At 59.8% G+C, this 23,173-nt stretch overlaps 1 protein-coding gene across 4 annotated transcripts in view; it reads right to left on the reverse strand.

Moving 5' to 3' along the window:
- The window catches only part of NOL4L (nucleolar protein 4 like), a 142,487-nt gene that overhangs the window by 10,442 nt on the left and 108,872 nt on the right, over positions 1–23,173 (reverse strand). For all 4 annotated transcript variants that reach the window (XM_057300783.1, XM_034947541.2, XM_034947542.3 and 1 more), the window contains 3 exons: positions 21,049–21,190; positions 2,618–2,895; positions 74–259 (listed from right to left, as the gene is read on the reverse strand). In XM_057300783.1, coding sequence (XP_057156766.1) covers positions 74–259; positions 2,618–2,895; positions 21,049–21,190 — 606 coding nt within the window. The remainder of the gene's footprint in view (positions 1–73; positions 260–2,617; positions 2,896–21,048; positions 21,191–23,173) is intronic.

Genomic DNA, 23,173 nt, shown 5'->3' on the forward strand with positions numbered 1-23,173 from the left:
GACACGGGCCATGGGAAGGGCTGGCCCTGGCCTTGCCCCCATCCCACCCCACCTGTTTCCGGCCGGTGCTCACGTTGAAGGCCTTAAGACGCTCAGGGTCCATGCCTTCAGAGTCGTTCATCTTGTCATTGTCCTCATGGTCATCGTGGTCATCGTCGTCATCATCTGCCGTCGGGGCCCGGCCCACTGTCAGGTCCTCAGGGCAGCCGCTGACCTCAGTCTTGATGGAATCGTAGCTCCCAGAGCTGTAGGGGGGGGACTAAAAGGAGGGCAAGAGGCAGAGGGTTGGGCCAAGCAGCTGCTCATGCCCTTGCTGGGTCTCCTACAGGCGGTGAGCTTGGGGACCAGGGTGGCACGCATGCCCTGCTGCCACGAGAGCCATAGCTGCGAGGCCCTGAGCAAGTCACTCCCCTCTTCTGCTCCCTTCATCTGTGCAATGGGGACAGCAATGCTACCACCTCCCTCCCTGGGCTGCCGCAGGGAGGACCGACTGCAATAGTGTATGCAGAGACCTGGTTCCCGGGGCTGCTGAGCGCTTAGGAGGGTGTCAGCTGTTTCCTCAGCAGAGGCCAACACCAGGACCTGCCACGTGTACAGGGGAAAGGCAGACATGGAAAGGACTCCCACCACCCGCCAGCCTCCTCTCGTGCCAAGATATATTTTGGCTTCGGGGTTTTCCTCCCTGATCCCCAAGGGGCTGCAACCCCAAGTTGACAACCGAGCTGTCACCAAAGCAACGAGCATGCTGTCTGTCGGGAGGAGGAACAGATGCGCTGGGCGAGGTAGCCAGCCAAGGCGACAGGTCCATTAAGCAGGATGCGTTCCCGCAGCTCCTGAGCTGGACTTCTCCTGTCTGCCCCCCACCCAGGACAACACAGTGGCCCCTTGAGAATATGTGGGTAGGAAGGGAGAGGGAACCAGATCCGGCCTCCCCCAGCAGTCTCCTGTCCTCCAGTAGAGAAGGGCTCCAGCCCTCTGCTCCCACCACGAGTTTCTCCCTGGACAAGCCCCCTCAACCATCTCTCCTTAGAGGCAGCTCCCTCTTTTCCTCCATGCCCCCTCCATCTTCTCATCCTTCATGGCTCAGCTCCCACACCACCTGTCTCCTGCCCCTGCCTCGGGGCACTGCTCTGGGACGGCTGAGGACCACTGTTGCCTTTTGGAAAGTTTGTGCCTTCGATGTGTCCTAAGTACTCATTCAGATCTTGACTGACAGTAGCCTGGGGACACTGTCCCTGCCCTCAAGGAGGTTGGCATCTAGCAGGTAAGGCAGGCTCAGGGAACAGGTGGCTGTATGGTCAGACCCTGTGATGTGGCAGCATGGCCATGGCACAGCCCGGAGGGGAACAGCACTCACTGAGGAGCAAATCCAGGAAGAAGTGCATTGCCTGGCACCTGGTCCCACAGCACGGCCCCCGCCAGGCCTCTCTCCCTGGGACCAGGCCCGCAGGGGTTGGTGCCCTAGGGTCACTGGCCTGGTGCCTGTCTCTTCGTCCACATACAGACTTGGATAGGGGCAGGATGCCGAGGGCCCCCGCTGGCTACCATAACTGGCCGTGTGGCCCCAGACAAGCCACATTCCCACGCCACTCCTCAGCCAAACCCTGAGCCAGGGCCAGGGCAGACAGATGGAGAAAAAACTAAGATAGGAGCTGCTGGTGGCGTTCCTGCTCTCATCGCACTTCCTTGGGCCCCCCATGTACCCTGTGGCCACAGTGGCAATGGCTGCTGAACACAACTCACCCCCTTCATGGAACAGCAGCTATGCCTGTCCCTTGGACCCAGGCAAAGCCTGCTCTGGCCAGAACCTGCTCCCAGCCACCTGTGCTAGACACATAGCAACAACTCAGCACTGAGCCCATGGTACAGAATGTCCCCACAAGACATTCCAAATGAGGCAGGCAGTAGCACCTACTCCACTCTCTCTGCAGAAGAGAAAACAGGCCCAGAGAGGGAGAAGAGCCTGTCCAGAGGTGTAAGCTCCAGGAAGGCACCTCTGGCCCCCGGGCCCAGGTTGGAGAAGAGGCACTACTACAGGAAACCTTAGTGGCCCAGAGGCAGCTTGTGGAAGTGTGGGGGAGGCCCCAGGAAGCAGGGGGGATGCCCACTGGTAGGGGTATGTACTGTGCGCACCCTTACCACCGTCCATCAGCCTAGTCAAAGGAGGAGTTCCACTGCCCACATCCCTGGGCCCTCGCCCTTTTTTTGCACGACCTATAAAATGGGGACAGGCACGCAGAGAAACCAGGCAGTGGGAGGCCTCGTACCTGGCTGTGCCGAAAGTGGCCACTTGCTGTTATCCCCAGCAGATGCTGTTCTTGGGGAGGGGGATGGGTTGTGGGGATGCATATCCATCTACCACCTCTACCAAGGCAGGGGCCGTCAGCTCCACTTCACAGGCTCGGAGAAGGGGGCCTGGCTTGGGGGCACACTCCAAGCCATCTCCCATTCCAGAGCTTCACCAGGAACCGAAGACATACCAGCCACAGCCACCACCCTGGCTTGGTGTCACACACATGGGCTGGCTCCAGCTAAGCTCTGGGCGTATACAATTTCATTCTCGCCTCGCGACAGCCCTTTACAGAAAGAAATGGACTCAGCCCCCAGCCCCACACACCTCGGGGGTGGTCTTCACCCCGTATTTGACGCGGCTCCGCAGCCCGTCGGCACCGCAGCCATCCGAGGGGTAGGAGGCTGTGCCAAGTGCCGTGGCCGGCGGGAGCTTGTCACACAGGTTGATGGGCTGATCCTCGGCGGCCGTGGTGAAGTCCATGGGGGCCACGGCGCCGTTGCCATTCATCTCGGGGAAGGCAGGGTCACCCTGCGTGCTGCTCGACGTGGATGGGTTCAGGGTGGAGGAGCCATTGCCGCTGCCACTCTCAGAGGAGGAGTCATCTGGAATGAGAGGCCTGGGTGTGAGGCCCCACCCAAGGCACTGCGGCCACTGCAGCCACCTCGGAGTATCCCACCCTGTGTCCTCCTCATGAGTGTCCCTGGGTTGGGGTGAGTGCTGCTACCCCACCTCAGAGGCAATTTGCCCCAGCCCACAGCCTCAGCTGAGGCAGCCACAGGGTCCCCTCTGCCAGAACAGAGGGGCCATCAGGAGGGGAGTGGCCAGGCAGGGCTGTGCAGGGCATGGAGGGTCTTCCTGCACCCCAAACTCGCAAGCGTTATGTCCAGGCTTAAGGGAGACCGAGCTCCAAGGGTTTGGGAGTGAGTGGCCTGTCAGAGGGCCCTGGAGGCCCTCGAAGCCCGGCCAGGCTCTCCCTTCTCCCCAGCTCCCAGGACCGCACCTCCCACCCACCCTGCTCCTGCTGCCGGGCACTGCCTTGCAGCTTCGAGCTCTCAGAGCCCCTGCCCACGGTGGGCCCTCAAATGTCTCCTTCCTCTGCCGGAGGCAGGAAGGATGGCTCTACTGTGACCTCCAGCCATTCACTCCCTCCTGTAAGCAAGCCCAGCCCTGGCAGCCTAGGCACAGGCACGGTGGCCCCCGAATCTGCGCTCCGTGCAGGCCCCACGGCCTGGGACGTGCAAAGCCGGGGCTGCAAGGTCTGGGGTCTGCACGCGGCCCCCGAGTGGGCCTGCCCGGCGTCTCAGGGTGGGCAGCCCCGGCAAAGCACTGCGAGGGCGCCCCCTGCCGCGAAGAGCGCGGCACCGCCAGCCTGCGGGCGCCGGGGAGGAAACTTTAACCAGGGGACCAGACAGTTCCAGATACATTCCAGGCCTCTCTGCCCACCCAGCCCCAGCCCCAGCCCCGGCCTCCTGCTTGCTCAGCTGAGACGGCAGAGGCTGAAGCTGCACGGGAACTCCCGGGGTCACTGTCAGGTGAGCACCCGCGAGGGTCCCGGGGAGGTACGGGTGACCCTGGCGGCTCCACACCTGCACCCAGAGTGGGTGGGGGAGGGGTGGTCACAGCGGGCCCTGCCGCCCCTTCCCCCAGGCCAGGGTCACGCCGGACCCCACCCCCACCCTCCCAGCCGGCAGATTATGAAGATTTAGTCCCCGGTGCTGGGCACTGGGCACGCGCACCTCCAGAGCGTCCCCATGGCGACCGAGCGGCTCTAGCGCCCCAACCAATTGCTGGCCTCCCGGCTGCCGGGGGGGGGGGGGGGGGGGGGGCGGGTCCAGGCTGCCCATCATGCAGCCAGGCCGGGCAGAGGGGGATGGGAGGCCACGGCGGCGCAGTGCACCCCTCCCCCTCGGCTGCAGCAGGTCCCCTGGGCCAGGCGTCCTGTCCTCCTTCGGGCAGCCTAGCTCCACCACTCCCTCCATCCTCCCGCAGGGCAGCTCCGGGCTCTGCTCAAAGCCCGCCCACAGCTGCCCCTCACTGGCTGCATCCTCGGAGTCCCGGCCCGCGCTGGCTGTCCCCGGGACCCCACAGCCTACTCGCGCCCAGTCTGGAGCCAACACATTCCCCAGCATTTTTACTGAGCACCTACTGAGTGCTGGCCTGGAAACAAAGTAATGACTGCAACCAAGGTGCCAGACCTCCTGGGGGACAGATGTGCCTTACTCAGCCTTGTGGGTAACAGGGAAGGTGAATTGTGAGAATGGGGGTGCCCACTTTCCTCCACCCGGGAACCAGACCAGCTCCTCATGCAGCTCCCACTGGCTGCTCTCCAGCGCCCAGGCCACCCACATCCCACCTGTGAGAGCCAGGCCTAATCCTCACTCCCCTGTCCCATGCTTTCCTGTAGCTGAGTAAGAGTCCGGCCCACAGCCACTGGCACTCTCAGTCCTGTGACCTCTGCAGTCCCCCAGCCCAGCCTCACTATCCTGTGCTGGAGCTCTGCAATCTGCCTGCCATGACACCTCCAGCTGAGCAGATGGCAGCCAGCCTTCAAGGTCTGGTTCCACACTGCCACTTCAGGCTGGCACTTTTCTCCACTGTCCCTAGGAAGGAGGCACTCACGCCTCCAACCCCAGCTTGCTGCCCGGCCCTGCCAGGGATCCTCATGCTCCCTTCCCCTGGCCCAGGGTCATCGTGAGGGCCACCTGCCCCACCAGGACAGACCCTGTCACCAGAGAAGCCCCTGCACCTGAGGTCCAGGAGCCTCCACGGGGGACAGGGATGACACCCATACTGGCTGGCTACCCACGCTCCCATGAGCTGCAGGGGGCCCATCCTTCACCCACCTTGCAGGTGCGACTTCACATACCGACACCACCCTCACAGGCCACTTGCTTGACCTTGGAGGGCCTTAGATTCCTCCTCTGGAATGAGGGGCTGCTCCTCAGTGGGCATCGTGCCTGGCACACAGTGAGCAAGTGGTCACTGCATTCATCACAGGCACCAGGCCCAAGGCTGGCTGCAGTGCCACACCCTACACAGGCCCAGAGGTGACATCCCATCATCCCATCACCCACCTCCCAATCAGGTTTTCCCGAGAAGATGGACTTGCCCTCCGCCGGTGTGAGCTCCAGAGACACGCTGCTCAGGGTGCTCCTGGAGCCTCTACCAGGTCAGATGCCCGGCACGGGGGCCCAGACTCTCCAGCTACCAAGACCTTTGCCTCGGGGCTGCCTGGCTGGGGATCGACAGGCACTAGTGCTGGGGCAGAACCTCCCCTAACTGCACTCAGATGCCACCCTGGTCTGGCCAGGGAAGTGGTTGGGCGGGTAAGACCCGTAAGGCACCAGGTGCTAGGACCTCATATGGCCAAGTGTTCCAAGCTGTTAGAAGAAACTGGAAATCTGCACCATTATGTAAACAGATTTTAAAATATTGGCGACTCATTTACATGGTTTACTTTTTTTTTTTTTTTAGGGTCTTGCTCTGTTGCCCAGGCTGGAGTGCAGCGGTGCCATTAGGGCTCACTGCAACTGCTGCCTCCTGGGCTGAAGCGATCTCCCCAGCAGCGCACACCACGACGCTTGGCTAATTTTTTTTTTTTTTTTTTTTTTTGAGATGGAGTTTCACTCTTGCTGCCCAGGCTGGAGTGCAATGGGGCGATCTTGGCTTACTGCAACCTCCACCTCCCAGGTTCAAGCGATTCTCCTGCCTCAGCCTCCCAAGTTGCTGGGATTACAGGCGCCTGCCACCATATTCAGCTAATTTTGTGTATTTTTAGTGGAGACACGGTTTCACTATGTTGGCCAGGCTGGTCTCGAATTCATGACCTCAGGCGATCCGCCCGCCTCAGCCTCCCAAAGTGCTGGGATTACAGGCATGAGCCACCGTGCCCAGCCTCGGCTAATTTTTAAAGTTTTCTTTTTTTGTAGAGAACAGGTCTCACTATATTGCCCAGGCTGGTCTCAAACTCCCAAGGCTCAAACCATCCTCCCACTTTGGCCTCTCAAAGTGCTGGGATGACAGACGTGAGCCACTGCGCCCAACCCATTATTTATATTTTTAAAAACTTCGACAAGTAAATGGGTACACAAATGTGGTCTATTCATACGATGGAATAGTATCCAGCCATGAAAAGGAATGAAGTTTGGATAAGTGCTGCAATGTGGATGATAAAAACACGAGGCTGTGGGAAACAGGCCAGACGGACAAGGATACTCAGTGATTCCACTTCTACGCAGCATCTGGAACAGGCAAATTCACAGAGACAGAAGGTACAGTGAGGCTCCACGGGCTGGGAATGGGCAGTTAGTACTTAAAGGGTGCAGAGTTTCTGTTGGGGGATGAACAAGCTGTGGAAATAACAGTGCTTCTGGAGTGTACACTTAAAAATGGCAAATTTTATGTCACACATTTTACCACACACACAAAACCCAGACCAAAAACAGCCCCTTTGCCCTAGTTTATAGGCTCTATCTGCCATTATCTCATTTTCTCATGCCGCACACACAGAGCCTACTCAGAGGGACAACATGGATCGCGAAAGCCTGCCTTCCCCAGTGACACCAAGGTCTCGCCTACCCCCAGCTCCACTCAGGCAGCCCCGGCATGCCAGCCCCCACCCCACACAGCTGCCCCCACGCCACATGCTCTGGGGGCTGCCTGCAACCTGAGGCCCATGTTTTGCCGACTGGGGAGGCCACAGGTTTGAGCCGCGGAGTGGCTGGAAGAGGCTACTCCACCTTCTGGAGCCTCCGTTTCCTTTCAGAGTGGGTCCCACAGCCGTAAAACACGGTTCTAAGGTGAGGATGGTGCCCGAGATGGGGCAGGAGCTCAAAAGGAAACCCCAATTCCCTGCACCCCACATTTTCTCACATCATAACTCACCCACTGCCGACGCACGAGGCTCTCCCAGACTGCAACGGGGGCTTCTGGGGATCCCGGAGCCCAGCCTGTGACAGTCTGAGGTGGGCCCAGTGAGAGGGCCACTGTGGGGATGGGGGCAACAGCCACCCTCGGAGCTCATGCTCCAGCAGCGACAAATCAAACCTGAGGGCTCCAGAGGAGACGGGGCTCTGAAGGGGTGTCACCAGCTTTCTGGCCCCTGAGCCATGGTGTCTCCCTACTCTCGGCGACTCCTGCTCGCCCTTCTGTGCTAACCCGAGCACCACCACCTCAGGGAAGCCCTCCCTACCTGCCCCGATCTCCATTGTGGCACCGGCTGTGGGCCATGGCTCTGCAGAAGCCATCCCAGGGACGGTGGGGCGAGGGCTGAAGCCTCATGAACCAGCAGGGGCAGAGGTGCTGCTCGGGGTGGGGTTGGTCCAGCCTGTCCCTTGGCCCCACAAGCAGTGGATTTGATGCCGGCTGCAGCCGCAAGGGCTGAGTTTACTCCAACTGGAAGCCAGGTCCCTCCTTTGGGCCCACCAGGCCCTTCCAGCGAGCCCCTATGGCTCACCCACCCGCCCCAGCTGTGACCCAGCCTTGGTACTTGCTGTTCCCTCTTCCTGCTCCACTCTGTCCCGGGTGTCCCCTTGGTGCAGTCCCTCACTTCCAGGGCTCTGCGTAAAGGTCACCTTCTCGGTAAGCCCAGCTCCCACCCTGCTCTGGCACACTGACCCCTCTACCTTTTTTTTTTTTTTTTTTTTTTTTTGAGACGGAGTCTTGCTCTGTTGCTCAGGATGGAGTACGGTGGCGTGATCTCGGCTCACTGCAAGCTCCACCTCCCGGGTTCATGCCATTCTCCTGCCTTAGCCTCCCGAGTAGCTGGGACTACAGGCGCCCACCACCACGCCTGGCTAATTTTTTGTGTTTTTAGTAGACATGGGGTTTCACCGTGTTAGCCAGGATGGTCTCGATCTCCTGACCTCGTGATCCACCCACCTCAGCCTCCCAAAGTGCTGGGATTACAGGCGTGAGCCACTGCGCCCAGCCCCCTCTAACACAGTAGTATTGCAAGGAGAGGATAAGTGCTTGGAAGAAATAGGTAATTTCTTCCAAGCACTTCTCCTCTCCTTGCAATACTACTGTGTTTATTGTGTCTCTGGCCTGTGCCCAGCCTTCACAGAAGCGGCCCCAGCCCTAGAGACCCAGAGTTGGTGCAGCTGTATTGGGTGGGCCTGGATGGCTCCTGCTGCCCCCTAGATCACACCCCTCCCTCTGGTGGGGGCAACTGAGTCTTCCTGGGCTCGCCGGGGTGAGTGCATGCCCCAGGCCTGGCCAGTCAACCCATCACAGCAACTGGTGATAGCGTGTGACCAAGCTGGGCCCGAGGACATCACACGGGGACTCCTGCTGCGATGGCTGGGAAGGTGCTCTCTACCTGGGGTTGCTGGGCCCATGGTGCAGGGAGGCCCACGCTGGGGAAAGCAGGGCTGATAGGGGGCACAGATGATCCCCTGAAATCCATCTGTGCCTGCCACCTAGGAAGGCCCTAGAGGTTTTGGTGAGGGAGCTAATAATTTCCTTATTGCTTAGGCCGGCTAGAGGCAGGCTCACACCAATGGCTTGGTCTCTGAGTAGTCCAGGGTCTTCTCCCTGGCAGAGGCCAAGGGATGGGACCCGGGGGCTGGGATCGCTCTGCATGGGGACCTCACCATGACGCCCAGCTCAGTCCTGAGGAGGCTGGTACCCACAGGAGGGGGTGGTGCCCACGGGAGGGCTCATGCCCACAGAAGGGGCTGGCTGCAACCCTCACACCCACCCCTCACTGCACCTGGCCAGGAGAACGCGCCTGTCACTGTTTGGGGAAAGAAGGAAAAGAGAGACTGGGGGCAGTTGGGTTTTGATCCGATTGGAATTCTTCCTCCCACAACCCTTAAAAAAAATGGATTTAGGCCAGGCGCAGTGGCTCACGCCTGTAATCCCAGCACTTTGGGAGGTAGAGGCAGGCAGATCATGAGGTCAAGAGATCGAGATCATCCTGGCCAACATGGTGAAACCCCGTCACTACTAAACATACAAAAATTAGCTGGGCGTGGTGGTGCACGCCCGTAGTCCCAGCTACTCAGGAGGCTGAGGCAGGAGAATCGCTTGAACCCGGGAGGTGGAGGTTGCAGTGAGACAAGATCACGCCATTGGACTTCAGCCTGGCGACAAAGCGAGACTCTGTCTTAAAAAAAAAAAAAAAAAAAAAAAAAAACTGATTTAAAAGAGACATCGACAGGCGCACAAACCCTTGCTGTGATGGAATGCAGTGGGGCCCGGGCAGGGATGGTGCGGGTGTAGGGTCCTGCAGTCTAGGCGACCTTGGGCACTGCCACCTCCTGGGCCTCCTCTTATCTACAGTCCTGGGAGTTGCCACTGACGCCCTCCTGGGCTCTGGCACTTTATGACTCTGTGAAGAAACCCAGCTGGCTCCATGGGCACCGAAGCCCCAGCACACAGGCCTCACGGGGTGCAGGCCTCCAGCTGGGAGGCTCAGTGGGAAGCTGGGAGTTCTGGATGGACCCTCCACACCTGGAGCTGGAAGTGGAACCTAAGGGTGCCCAGGTGACCTCTTGTCCCCACCTGGTCCCCATCTTGCTGCTTCCATGAGGCCCCTCCAGGAGGGTCACCCTTGAGGCCAACCTGCTGGGGCCCAGCGTGATGAAAGCAGGGTGGGCCTGCCCCCAGCCCATGGCTGCGTGGGCAGCAGAGACATGTCCTGAGGGGCCTTGGGGAAGCAGCCCGGGATGTACCCCCTCTCAGCATTTCCACAAAACCAGGCCTTCCCCACTGTGGCAAAGGGCGACTCCTTCATCTGGGCAGGACCCGGAGCCCACCACCTGTGCCCAGAATGCCTACGGGCAGGGAAGGACTGCCGTGTCCGTCTATTTGAACATGGGGCAATGTGCTGCTATTCAAATGGAGGAATTAGTGATGAATGGGGGAAATTGTTCCTCCCTCTGTCCCGTCTCCAGAAGGAGACAAAAACCCCTTTTACCTCAGCAAACAATGCCCTTATGTGGGCGCCAGCGCCCCGCAGCCCGCACAAGCCCAGCTCTGTGCGAACCACCAATCGCCACACCGTGCTCTGGGGCCCACAGCCAGTGGCACCCTCTCCCGGTGGGCGACTCCCACCAGCTCCCAGGCTAGGCTCGGAGAACGGGAAGGCCCACCATCCCTGGGACCATAGGCCAGGTACACGGCCACTGGAGGCCAGCAGGCCCTGCGTGCAGACTGCCTTCCGTGTCCAGAGGTGTGGCTGCTGGAGGCAGTGCCGCCTCCATGAGACTCTGTCACAGCAGCAGCCAGGCGGGGGACGGGAGGGGCATCAATAATTCACACACAACAGGGCGACGGGGGAGGAGGGGGTGGGAGACTGCTGGAGCCACGGCCCACCATGGCCAGGGAGGCGTGGACAGCAGGGCTATGGGCTGTGGTCTGGGGGTGCTGACTCTGCTCTGAATTTGAGGCGTGCACCTCCCCAGGACTGGCCCCCTGCCTGCTTTGACAAAGGCCAGCGCCCAGGCCGTGTTTACACGATGCGTAGTTCCAAGGAGCACCAGGCTCAGGGCAGGCTGCCCAGCTCTTCCTCCAGAAAGGCAGGAGGGGTGCAGGGGTCAAATGGGGGACACTAGGACCCTACCCTCTGGGTGATGGGGCCACACGGGGCACCTGCATTCTCCACGTGGCCCTCAGGCCCCGGCTGCCTGCACAGCTGCCCTCCTGAGCGCCCAGCTCTGTCCCTGTGGTTCACACAGCCTGGCCCGGCCCCAGCCACGGAGCAGGGAGCCCATGCCCCCCATCTGGGTGCCACACTTGCCCCCTGATTTGCAGCCCCGGGGCGCCAGTTCCTCTACCCCCACAGCATGCGCCTCCTCTGCGTGTGCCCCTCAGTGCCCGGGCAGTGGGCGTTCCTGCTGAAACTCTGGTCACTCTTTCCTTAGGCAGGTGCCAATTTAGGCCCTCACAGTCGGGAGCAGCACTGTCCGACAGAAACAGAGTGGGAGCTGCATGAGGGATTTGAGTGCCCTAGTACCCACATTTTAAAAAGTAATAAAGAAACAGGTGAAATCAATTTTAATAATCTACTTTATTTAACCCAATATATCCAAAATAGTACCATTTCAACAAATAATTGATACCGTGTTATCAGAGCTATTTCACCTTCTTCTTTCCTACGGAGCCGCTGAGACGCAGCGTGTATTGCACACCTGTCTGCACTAGCCTTTTCCAAGGCTCAGTAGCCGTCCTTGGCTAATGAATTAGACGTCACACACCTAGATCTTCCCCTAAAACTGAAATCATTTCTCTCTGCAGAGACCCTGGGGTTCCTGGCCCCTAGAGAGGTGTCCAAGCTGCAGATGATGTTCAGGCCTTGGGACAGGTGGCTCAAGCGGTGGGGCCCTGGAGACAGACACCACCTTCAGTGGAGGGGGAGGCGGACACCAATTATGCGTCAGGTCCCGAGTGTCAGGCGGCGGGTAACTCATCACGCCTGATTTGCACAACCACCCTCTGCAGCAGACATCAGGGAGGAACCAGAGGCTCCAGGGGGAAGTCACCGACCCATCACCCGGGATGAGTGGAGGCGCCCAGACAGCCCCAAAGCACCACCCAGGCCGCCCAGTGCTCTCAGACATTCTGGGAGCCTCCAAGGCCAGCCTTGATTTGCCCATCTGTACTGTGGGACAATTCCCTACCCCTGCTACCAGACCGCTCCACTTCCTAAAGCCCCTCCCCCAACACCTACTGGCCACTGATGCCCCGGGGAAGCCCTCCCAGGATGAACTGCCTGTGTGTGGGTGTTCTCCCTGGCCCCGTCCTCCAGGCCAAGCACAGGCGGTGAGAAATAAACACTAATTCAGTGTGCAAAGATCGAGCCGAGACACACAGCCTGCTCCCCGTGTTCTCAGAGCAAACAGAGCCACTCCAGGCCACCATGTGTGAATGATTCACAGGGCAGGGTCCTGGCCCCAAAGCCCCTGCAGGCCCTCCTCCAGCCCTCCCGGAAGCCAGTCTGGGTTTGGTGCATTGCAGTCCTTAGGTCGGGGTGATGACGCCAACGCGGCCTGGTCACTTCCTGGTTCCTGGGAAAGTCACCCTTGAACAGGCTCCCGGTGGAGGTGCCTCAGGAGGGCCTGGCCTGACACAGGAGCCTGCAGGATGGAGCTCTGTATGTGTCCTGGGCTGAGGGGTGGTGGCGAAGGGCAAGGGCACTGATCCCCACGTGGCCCCACCGGGCCAGGCTCACCTTCACCTCCATTCTTTTTTTTTTTTTTTTTGAGATGGAGTCACTCTGTAGCCCAGTGGTGTGATCTTGGCTCACTGCAACCTCCACCTCCTGGGTTCAAGCGATTCTCCTGCCTTAGCTTCCTGAGTAGCTGGGATTACAGGTGCCCATCACCACGCCCAGCTAATTTTTGTATTTTTAGTAGAAGTGGGGTTTTGCCATGTTGGCCAGGCTGGTCTCAAACTCCTGACCTCAAGTGATCTGCCTGCCTTAGCCTCCCAAAGTGCTGGGATTATGGGCATGAGCCACCACGCCTGGTTCACCCACTTTCTCAGTAGGTGAACCTCTCAGCTCCTCAGGCCCCAGAGCTTGTCCTCCCCAGGCCTCTGGAGACCCAAGGCCCCAGCATCCCAGACAAGGCCAGGGCTGTGTAGGCCCTGCCCACTCCTGGATAAAGGGATCTCTCGGTGCTGTCTCCCAGCGTCTCTCACCCCTTGGCGGGCCGGGGCCCAGCACAGCCCAGCATTGTCTGTGCCGCCTGCGGCCCAGCTGATGATGGACACTTTCCTGTGACCCGGGACTGCCAGTGTGGCCCACAGCCAATCCCTGGAAGGCTTGGGCCCCAGCTCTCTGCTCCTGGGGGAGGGGAGGCCAGGAGGCCGCCGCCTGCTCATCTGTTGTGGGCATTTGGAGCCTTGAGGAGGAACAAACAGCTCTTGCTCCTGGGGTGGGGGTGGGTGGGACCTGCACCCAGAGAATGGGGCCTAGCTCTGGTTTCTGGCCTCAGCTGTGAGAATTAGGGTCAGGGCAATGGACACGGCCATAATGAGCAGGTGTTGGGGAGAAGGCTTGGCTTAAAAGCCCACTGCAAGAGAAGCCTTTCACAGGCCAGCCCAGGGAGGCTGGTGCAGGGGCCACACCTCCTGCCATGCAATACTGACCAGAGCAGACGTCTGGCCATGAGTGTTGGGTCCAGGGGGAGGCAGCAGCAGGCCAGAGTTCTGTGCCTCCTGGTGGGAGAGGGCTGCTGTGAGCCAGGGATGGGCCCAGGGGAGGGTGGGCATCACCTGAGGAGGACACTAGAAGGAGCCGCGGCACAGGGGTAACGCGGGTAATGGTCTCTGAGCCCGGGTGGCCTGGCCGTTACTCCCACCAGCTCCTTCCCCATCAGCCTTATGGCTTCCTGCCTGATCCCTCACTTGAACGGCTTCACCCTGTGCTGGGGACACCCCATGGCACCCTGAGTACCAGAAGCCAGAAGCACACTTCTGCCTGGCACCTTCTCCTTGGATGGCAGCACTGACTCCTCGCTGCCTGCTTAGCTGCCCATCAGTGTGGGCACCTGGGATGGGTCTGGCATTTGCCAGATTGAGAAGCAGGGTCTTGGGAACTTGGGGTCCCTGGACAGGGCCTGGTGCATGTGGGTGGGGAGGGAGGGACAGGGACTCAGGACAAGTTGTGAGTGCCTGGGTCTGGTTGACACCAAGGACCCCCTAGCCCGGCTCCCTTTACGAAGAAGCACAACCCGGGCGGTGGTTGGGAGCTGAGAGCAGGGGTGGGGATGCCGCTGAGGGTGGCTGTGAGGTAAGCTGCAGTCAGGGTCCCACAGGCCTCCATGGCAGAGGGGACCAAGGGAGACCAGGCTGGCTGAGGAGGCAAGACTGGACCAAGGGGGTGGTGCGCAGGGCTCAGAGAATCTGGGGGAGGTGAGGAAGACCGCCCACATCCAGTCCCAGCCTGGCCCCCAATGGGCCTGTGCTGTCCACATCTGGTCCTCAACCGCCTGGCAAGGCGGGCCAAGATGATCACCCCCAGCCCAGCAAGGGGTTGGCACCCGCCCAAGGCTGCCTGGCAAGGAGGGAGCTGAGCAAGATCTGAGCTCTGTGTGCCCCCACACTTCCCTGCAGACCTCTTGGAGGCCAGGGAGGAGGCACACAGGGGAGGGGGCCGGGCCAAGGAGAAGAGGCCAACAGCACTGCTGCTGTAAATACCGAGCCCTGGGCACTCAGGAAACACACCTGCTCCCCAGAGACCCGCCCTGCTGCCCAGTTTGCATTTCTGGGTGGCGGAGGGCCCCACCCAAGGGCAGCAGGGGCCAGGAGGTAGGAAGCCTTGGTCTTCTCACTAAGAGCTCCTGGGGGCATGCCAGGATAAGGGGCCGCAGCCCCCAGGCCATGTCACAGAGAGAAGCTGTGGCCCAGAGTTGGGGGATCGGCTAGCTCAAGACCATACTTCAGGGAAGGGCCGGCCAGATCCATGGCACAGCACCCAGGACCTGCCTACAGGATGCCACATATTGGGCCCGACCACTCCATCCTCCCAGAACCCTTCCATGCCAGACCCTCCCCAGATGGCCTGGCTGTGGCCTCTCTGCCCTTCTCTCCTGGTTGGAGCTTGGGGTCATAGGGAGCTTTTGGAAACAGGTGACCCAAGAAACCCTCAATCCTGGCATCGGGCACCTCCTCCCTTCCCAGCCCCCTGCTGCCACGCCTCTGCCCAGCTTCCCAGGCCACCTCCTCCCAGGCCCTTTCTCTGATTCCCCATCTCTGCCAAGAGTGACTCAGTGGCCGTTGGTTGAGCACCTATTCAGTGCTAGGGCCTGGGGATAAAGCCCAGGACAGGAGACTCAGGCCACATGGGGCCAGCCCTGAGGGGCACCCTGCGGCGCCACTTCCAGCAATGAAAAACAGGGACTTGGCCAAGCATGGTGGCTCACACCTGTAATCCCTGCATTTTGGGAGGCCGAGGCGGGCAGATCATGAGGTCAGGAGTTTGAGACCAGCCTGACCAACATGGTGAAACACTGTCTCTACTAAAAATACAAAAATTAGCCAGGCGTGGTGGTGCACGCCTGTAATCCCAGCTACTCGGGAGGCTGAGGCAGGAGAATTGCTTGAACCTGGAAGGCGGAGGTTGCAGTGAGCCGAGATTACACCATTTTGCACTCCAGCCTGGGCAACAGAGCAGGACTCCGTCTCAAAAAAATAAAAATAAAAAAAGAAAGAAAGAAAGAAAAACAGGGACTTGAGTGTCCTTCCACAGGAGTGGCCAAAACGCTGGCTCTGGAGAGACCCAGTCCCTGTGGTCTGGGCAAGTTACTTCCCCTCGGAGACGATGTTTCCTGCCCTGTGGAACAGCGACATGTATAGCTCTGGGCTCACAGGGTCAGGCTGGGCACACAGCAGGGTCAGGCTGGGCACACAGCAGGGTCAGGCTGGGCACACAGCGGGCTCAGGAATGGGACCCCAGTCACTGGGCTGACTAGACAAGCTTTGAACTGTGGCTGGCCCACATCAGTGTCAGGGAGGCCAATGACTATGTGAGAAAAAAGGCGCCAATACTGCCTCATTGAAAAGAAAATGAGGCTCTGGTTACTTAGATACATAGAAAAGTCTGAGAAAAATAGGGCCCCAGACATCATTATTTTTCATTTTCTTTTTTCCTCCTTTATTTTTCTATTTTTTTTCTTTTTTCTTTTCTTTTTTTTTTTTAGATGGAGTTTTGCTCTTGTTACTCAGGCTGGAGTGCAAATGGTGTGGTCTCGGCTTACTGTAACCTCCGCCTCCTGGGTTCAAGCAATTCTCCTGCCTCAGCCTCCGGAGTAGCTGGGATTACAGGCATGCGCCACCATACCCAGCTAATTTTGTATTTTTAGTAGAGACAGGGTTTTTCTATGTTCGTCAGGCTGGTCTCAAACTCCTGACCTCAGGTGATCCACCCGCCTCAGCCTCCCAAAATGCTGGGCTTACAGGCGTGAGCCACCGCACCTGGCCTTCTCCTTTATTTTTCTACAATAATTGTAATACTTCTGAAATAAGGGGAGAAATAAGGGACATTTCTACAAAGATGTGGCTCCTGCCCTCAGCAAGCTGACAGCCTGCAGGGGTCCCACACTGGTGCCTGTTTGGCTTCAACCAAACCCCAGACTCCTCCAGGGAGGTGGGGACAGGGCTCATCACCCCTGTGTGTCACAAGGCCAACGCTGGTGTGACTAAAGTGGCCAAGAACCTGGAAGAGCCAAAGGGCCCTCAGTGCCTTTGTCCAGACTCAGGCCTGCACAGTGCGGGAGCCCGTGTGTCCCGAGGCCCAGGTTGGAGGAGCGGCCTCATCTGAGAGGCGCACACATCAGGCCCTGACCTGCCCCAGCCAGGGCTCCACACGACTCTTGCTCAGCAATCCCCCGACTGCCCACCCTGCAGAAGGCGGATGCAGGCCCAGCGAGCAGACCCCTGCTCTCCCCTGGCGCTGGCTTCCTGTCTGCCCAGGAGGTGAGTAATGTCCGCTCCCTGCCCCCACGCATCCCTTCTGGAGGCCAGACGGGCCTCACATTTTCCGCTCAGGAAGGGGCAGAGTGAGAGGCCTGCTGAAGCACATCCAGGGGAAACGGAAGAAGCGGCCCCGCCTGCCGGGTCAGGAACCTGGGCCAGCCCCGGCCTGCAGGAGGCGCACTGGCTCACCTGCCTCCGTGCATGCCTTCGTTCATTTTCATCCACTCATTCATTCAACAAACAGCACCCCAGCACCTGCGTGGTGCCAGGCCCTGTGCTGGGTGCTGGAGTCCTGGCTCTCAGGGTGCTTATGGTACTTGGGGAGGAGACTGCATCAAACAGATCATCCCACAGGTGGCGGCGTAAGTACAGACGGATGTGCTGTTCAGCCCCAAGGCAACGCCAGACCACAGTGCCTCTGGACAAAGTCTCTCAGGCATCCTCCCTCCACACCCTATGATGTGCACAGAGCCCTGTTCAGACCCAAAAGAAAGCCCACGCCTCAGCCGGGGCTTAGCCGAGGGTCTTTAGGGGACCTGGCCCGTGCCTGGGCAGGAAACTGTGGCAGGAGCTGGCCCGCATGGCCCTGGGCCCCAAGGAGGGAGCGCCCCAAGTGTGTGGAGAGGGCCTTCTTTGGTTCCCTAGCTCCCCTGCCCATCTTCTGGGGACCCTCACACATGGCCCCTGCCCCTGCCAAAGGGGAGAGAGGAGAAGCACTGGCACCTCCCCAACTCTGGCTGAGTTGCCCCAAGTCTCTCCCTGATCCTAAGTTTCCTCCCCATGAGATGAGGGCACTGTGAGTGGTGCTCCCTGCCAAGCACCAGTGGCTGTGATCGCAGGGACCTGGGAGCATCCCAGGACTTCAGAGTGTGGGGAACTGGTGTAAAGAGGTCTGGGAGACCAAGACTCGCAGCCAGTGGCAGGGTTGGGGGCAGAAGCCTAACTGTGTTTCAGGACAAGCAGACACTCACCCCGGTAGAACCTCAGAGGCAAGCTCCCGGGGAGTGAAAGCTGTGGCACCCGCACAACTCACTCTTGGGCTCAGTTTCAGGACAAGCAGACACTCACCCCGGTAGAGGCTCAGAGGGATGCTCCTGGGGAGTGAGAGCAGACATTCACCCCGGTAGAAGCTCAGAGGCAAGCTCCGGGGGAGTGAGAGCTGGCACCCGCACAACTCACTCTTGGGCCCAGTGGTCTCCGCCATGGGATTTGCTCTGCCACTCAGCCTTCATCTGCCTTTGTTAAAATCTTTAAAGAAGGGCCCCAACAAATCCACAGCTGTAGATCTGTGCTAACTGCCTGGCTCCCTGAAATCACTCCTGGCTGGATCACTTGTCAGCAGGGATGGGGTGCTGATATGGTTGGGATCTGGGTCCCCTCCAAATCTCATGGTGAAATGTGTCCTCCAGGGTTGGAGGTGGGCCTGGTGGGAGGTGTCTGGGTCATGAGGGGCAGATTCCTTATGAGTGGCTGGGTGCTGTATGGAGTGAGTTCTCACTATGAGTCCATGCGAGAGCTGGTTATTTAAAAGAGCCTGGTACCTCTTCCCTCTCTCTTGCTCCCTCTCTCACCATGAGACATGCCTGCTCCCCCTTCACCTTCTGCCATGTCTGTAAGCTTCCTGAGGCCTCACCAGAAGCCAAGCAGATGCTAGTGCCATGCCTGTACAGCCTGTGGAACTGTGAACCAAATAAACCTCTTCTCTTTATAAATTACCCAGCCTCAGGTATTCCTTTATAGCAACACCAAATGGACCAACACAGGTGTGTCATCAGCATAGCCTTGGGAGTCCCCACACTCCCGGTGAAGAGAAAAGGCCCAGGTACTCAGATGGGAAGGATGTCCCCAGAAACAAACAACCCAACTTATCCCCCATCAGAGGCGGAGCTCCATCTGCTCTGCAATGGTGTGCTTGGGTAGGTCTCAGTAAATGTTTGTTCGTTTGTTCATTCGGGGATAACAGACATTCAGCAGGTACCGACAATGGGCCATGTTCGCAACCGAGTCCCAGGGGCAGGGCAGAGACCAAGACTGACCTTACAGCAAGCCTCAGACTTCCACGAAGGACGGAGGGCCAGAGCCCACACACCAAGCCCACCTGGGCATCAGTGGGGTTGGGGGGCTTCTGCAATGGAGACCCTCGGGCAGGGAGTGGAGCACACAGAGGGCTAAAGCGGGTGCCCCTGCTTGGGCTGTCCGTACCTAGTCCTGCGTCAATAACAGGGGCCTGAGAGTGCTCTGATGGGAGCCCCTTGACTCACTCATGGGAGCTGGACCTCACATTTCTGCACCGTGAGCACCTTCAAGAGGGGCTGGTTGTATGTCTCCAGGGGGGCCAGAAGATGGCCCAGGACTCTAGGCTGGAAACCCACTGCTCTGGACAGACACCAACAGGCCCACAGGCCCAGAAGAGGCAGCAGAGGCCAGGCCAGCTGCCTGGGCCTTCCCAAGGCCTGTGCCCTGCCCAGGGTCTCAGCCAGCCAGCGGGGTGGCCCACAACTCCATGAGTGCCTCGGAGTGGACAGTGAGGCCCACGGCCCTGTGGTCAACAGCATCCTCCCTGTCCCAGCTCTGGTGTCCATCAGGAGGGGAAGGTGGTGTCTCACTACCCCAGGCTGACCCCGCACTGGGCTCTTGGGGACCTACAGACCCCCCAGCCTCCCTGCATCTCTCAGCCTCATCCTCATGGCCAGGCCAGCCAGCCTCTGGGCAGCAGGTGCTGAGGGAACCCCATGGACCCCACAGAAATGCCACTGTCAGCTACCTGATCCTGACAGCCCCCAAATCACCAGACCTCCCCAGGACGTGTCTCCAAGAGAGATCACGCTCTCAAAGGGTGGTCATGAGGAATAACAGCATGAGATCTGCTTGGGAATGAGTAGGGGGACCATGGCCCCTTCAGCCCCACTGCTCTGGGTTTCTGAACAACTGTCCCAGACCCTTCTTGTGGGGGACCACAGCCTGTGGCCCCAGCTGGGCTCTGCAGGCACCGCCCTCAGTGTTCCTTGGGCGTGGCCTCAATCGGCTCAGTTGAGGCGGGAGGTCAGCTGCTGCGCTTGTCTCAGCCCCAGAGCCCCCCAGAGCACGTGGCTGCCCCCGCCGGTCCCCACCCCCGTGGGAACGCTGGAAGGCGGCACTGGCCTGGGAGGCTGGCAGCACGAGGGGGTCGCGCCGACCTCACGAGGCATCAGGCACAAAAGCCTTTTCTTTGCCAGCAGCCACGCACCCTACTCCTCCTGCAGCCACTCCCTGTGCTCCCCAGCCCCTGGCCCAGACACCTCCAGCTGCCTCCAGACTGGGTCTCCTCCCAAACAAAGCCGGATTCAGGCCTTTGGGAGGCAGGCGCGCAGGTTCTGCCATGGAGATGAACTTTGACCCAAACAGCAAGGCTCCTACCCCTTATTTACTCTTTAAGGCTGACCCGTTTCACAGAGTTAACATTACACCCCTTTTTAATCCGCACCTCCCTCCCACATTCCAGGCCTCGACCTTCAACCCCTCCTAATTGCTGGCTCCGGCTCCTACACCCCAGTTCTCGGGCCCAGCTCACTCATCCCCTGCCCCCAACCATCTCCTCCACGGAAACAAAGGCGATGCTGGGGTGCTGTGCTCACAGGGCCACCTCACAACCCTGGCACACCAAGGTAGATGCCAGGGTCCCAGAGCCCAACCACTTGGGGGAGTCCACGTCGAGGCCGGGGTGGATCTTTGGGGTCTGATTCCTGACCCTAACTCTCCAACCCCTGAGAAGGAAGCCTCTATTCCAAGGGAGGCCGGAGTAGGCTGCCTGGCAGGCCCTGTGCGGAGGCGGTCAGGGCTAGGGAAGAATCCGGACAGCTCCCCAGCCAGCCGCATCGCATCCCAAGGGGCTAGGGTGAATGTGGACAGCTGCACTGCCTGGTCACTCACCAGGTGACCTGGGCTATAGCCTCACATGTGGCTGCAGAAACACAGCTTGTTTCCCTTGCTGGGCAGCGGAACTGCTCTGGGTTAGGTACACTGTGAACCTTCCCAGGCCTGCCCCTGGTAACTCTGAAACCCACATTGCAGAAGCCCATGGCATCCCGGCAACCAGGCAGACCCCCTGCCCCGCAGGCTGCCAGTCCCATGGGCTCTCTCCCTCATCTTTGGGAGGAAGGAGCCAGGAGCTGGGGCACTGGGGCCCATGGAGATGCTGAGAACACTGGGGGCAGTGCAAGCTTGGGCCTGAGCCACCCAAAGGCCTTGGCCCAGATTCCGCCACCCTGGAGTGTGTCCACACCTCTCACCTGAGGACAACTGGGAGCAGGGGGCCGGGCACAGCCCCTCCTCAACTGCCACCAAGGGGCACTCACCGTCCTCTTGACTGTGGAGGTTCTGCGGGCTCCGCATCCTCTCGTCCTGGCTGGGGCTCAGGCTGGAGGCCAGGTGCGGGTCAGCTGACATCCATGTGGAGTCGCTCATATCAAAATCCTCGCTGCTCACAGAAGTCTCATCCTGAGCAGGGACAAAGAAGGTGGGCATTCAGCAGGGACGGGCTCTCATCAGCCTGAGGCAGCCTTGTGGGTGGACCCCAGGGCCAGTGGGCGTTTGGGAGTGCCCTGAAGGCGGCAGGAGCCCTCAAACCTTGAAGTGAGGGTTGGGTGGTGCTCCCCCTTGCCCGGTGGAAGTGGCCCCGGCTCTGGTTCCTGTCGGAAGCCAAGGCTAAGGGCCGGCACTGTCTGTAATTGAAGACAATTATGAGGTCTCGCATCCTGCAGGGGCGGATGGCAGGGCCTGGCTCTTACCCTTGTGAGCCAAGGTTGAAACAAGCGCTGTAAACAAGGGCTGCCGCTCCCTGCTCCCAGCCCAGGGACCAGGGCTCACTCTGCACAGGACCCGGCGGCAAGAAGCGGGCAGCAGCACATGCCCGCCACCAGGCACTGAGGCTGAGCTGAGTGCCCCCAGCAGGCCTGGCGCCCTGACTCCCATGAAGCATGCATGGAATTCCTTTCTCCCACTCCCCCAGCCCAGAGGACATTTCTGTCTTCCTCCTTCCTAACCTTTGCTGTGCTTCAAAGATACGCTCTTGGGCAGCTTCCAGGGCTGAAAGGGCCAGCCCCAGAAGTGCAGAGAAGGAAGGGGGCGGGGCAGGCCAGGGTTCGGACCAGACCGCAAAGGGGGTTCAGCTCAAGGGCCTGGGGGGCCGCCAGGGCGTTCCAAACAGCCGGATGGCCTGCTAGAGAGGACCACGCCTGCCTCCTCTCCCCTCGCTGCCGGCTTCGGCCGGCCCTTGGCCAGTCATCCGGGAACCCCCGGGGCGGGGCCCCTTCAACCCAGCCCTCCAGGGGGAAGGGCCCCCACCTCCTCCAGGCCCAGCCTTTCAGGAGCAGCAAGCAACTGTGCCTGGGAGCTGGCTGTAAAACCAAGAAAGATGACCCAGCAGCTCCCACACCCGGAGTTCTGGCCTCCCCCCAGCAAGACACAATGGCCTCTGTGGGCCCCCAGTGAGGACCTCTGACAGAGCACCCCCCAAGCCTCCCCTCCGGGGCCCCCCTCACAGACACCTCTTTTATAGTGAGCAAACACACTTTGGTTGGAACTTTCTTAGACTGCTGTCCCTGAGGCAGACACATCTGCTCCAAGTGCTAGGGAACCAGTGTGGATTCGCCTCCACTCCCTCCCCCACCGGCTGGGCTGGTAGGGAGTTTCCTGGAATTTATAGCTTCTGTGCAGTGTGGACCCTCTGCTGAATCCAGAGGACAGGAGCTGGGCTGTGACGCCTGTAGTCCCCCCGCGGCACACCCAGGGCCTCGGGGGATGGACAGAGCCCACGTGTCCTCTAGTGTCCTCTCCCCACACACAGGCACACGCACTCACTCTGCCTCCCTCCCACAGGCTGCCTGCTCCATAAACACAAGCACCTCCACCCACAACCCTCCTTCGTGAAAACTCACTCACACACCCGGAGGGACACACACACACACACGTTCAAAAGGCTCTCTGCACAAAGGGTACAAAGGGACAACAAAACTCTCCCCTGTGCTAACTGGATGGAGGGAGACGAAGGGGAGGGGGAAGAGAGGCTGGCAGGTGGGGGAAGCTTCCTTGGAGCCTTGAGCAAGGCTGCAAGCTGCAGCCGGCTCCCCATCTTCCCAGCTGGTCGTGCCATGCGGGCTCCGGGAACCAGGAACAGGGCATCTTGCATGGGCCCCTTGCTACTTCCTGGCTGCCCAGGGGGTGCCATGCTCTGGGTTTGGCCTGAAGTCACAGCTGAAGGAGGAAGACTCTTGGGTATTGTTCAAATGCTCACGACTTAAAAGACAGAGTATTCTAGTAACAGTTGAAAGTGCCACCTACTCCAAACTCCCCATCCATCCATTCGACAGGTATTTACTGAGCACCTGCTATGGGCCAAGCTCCGCTCTAGGTGCTGGGAAACTCAGCTGTGGACCAGACACACTCCTGGCCTGCCTGGCACCCCTCGATCCGCGAGGGAGA

Source organism: Pan paniscus, chromosome 21 (assembly GCF_029289425.2).
Source record: "Pan paniscus chromosome 21, NHGRI_mPanPan1-v2.0_pri, whole genome shotgun sequence".
NCBI classification, from domain to species: domain Eukaryota; kingdom Metazoa; phylum Chordata; class Mammalia; order Primates; family Hominidae; genus Pan; species Pan paniscus.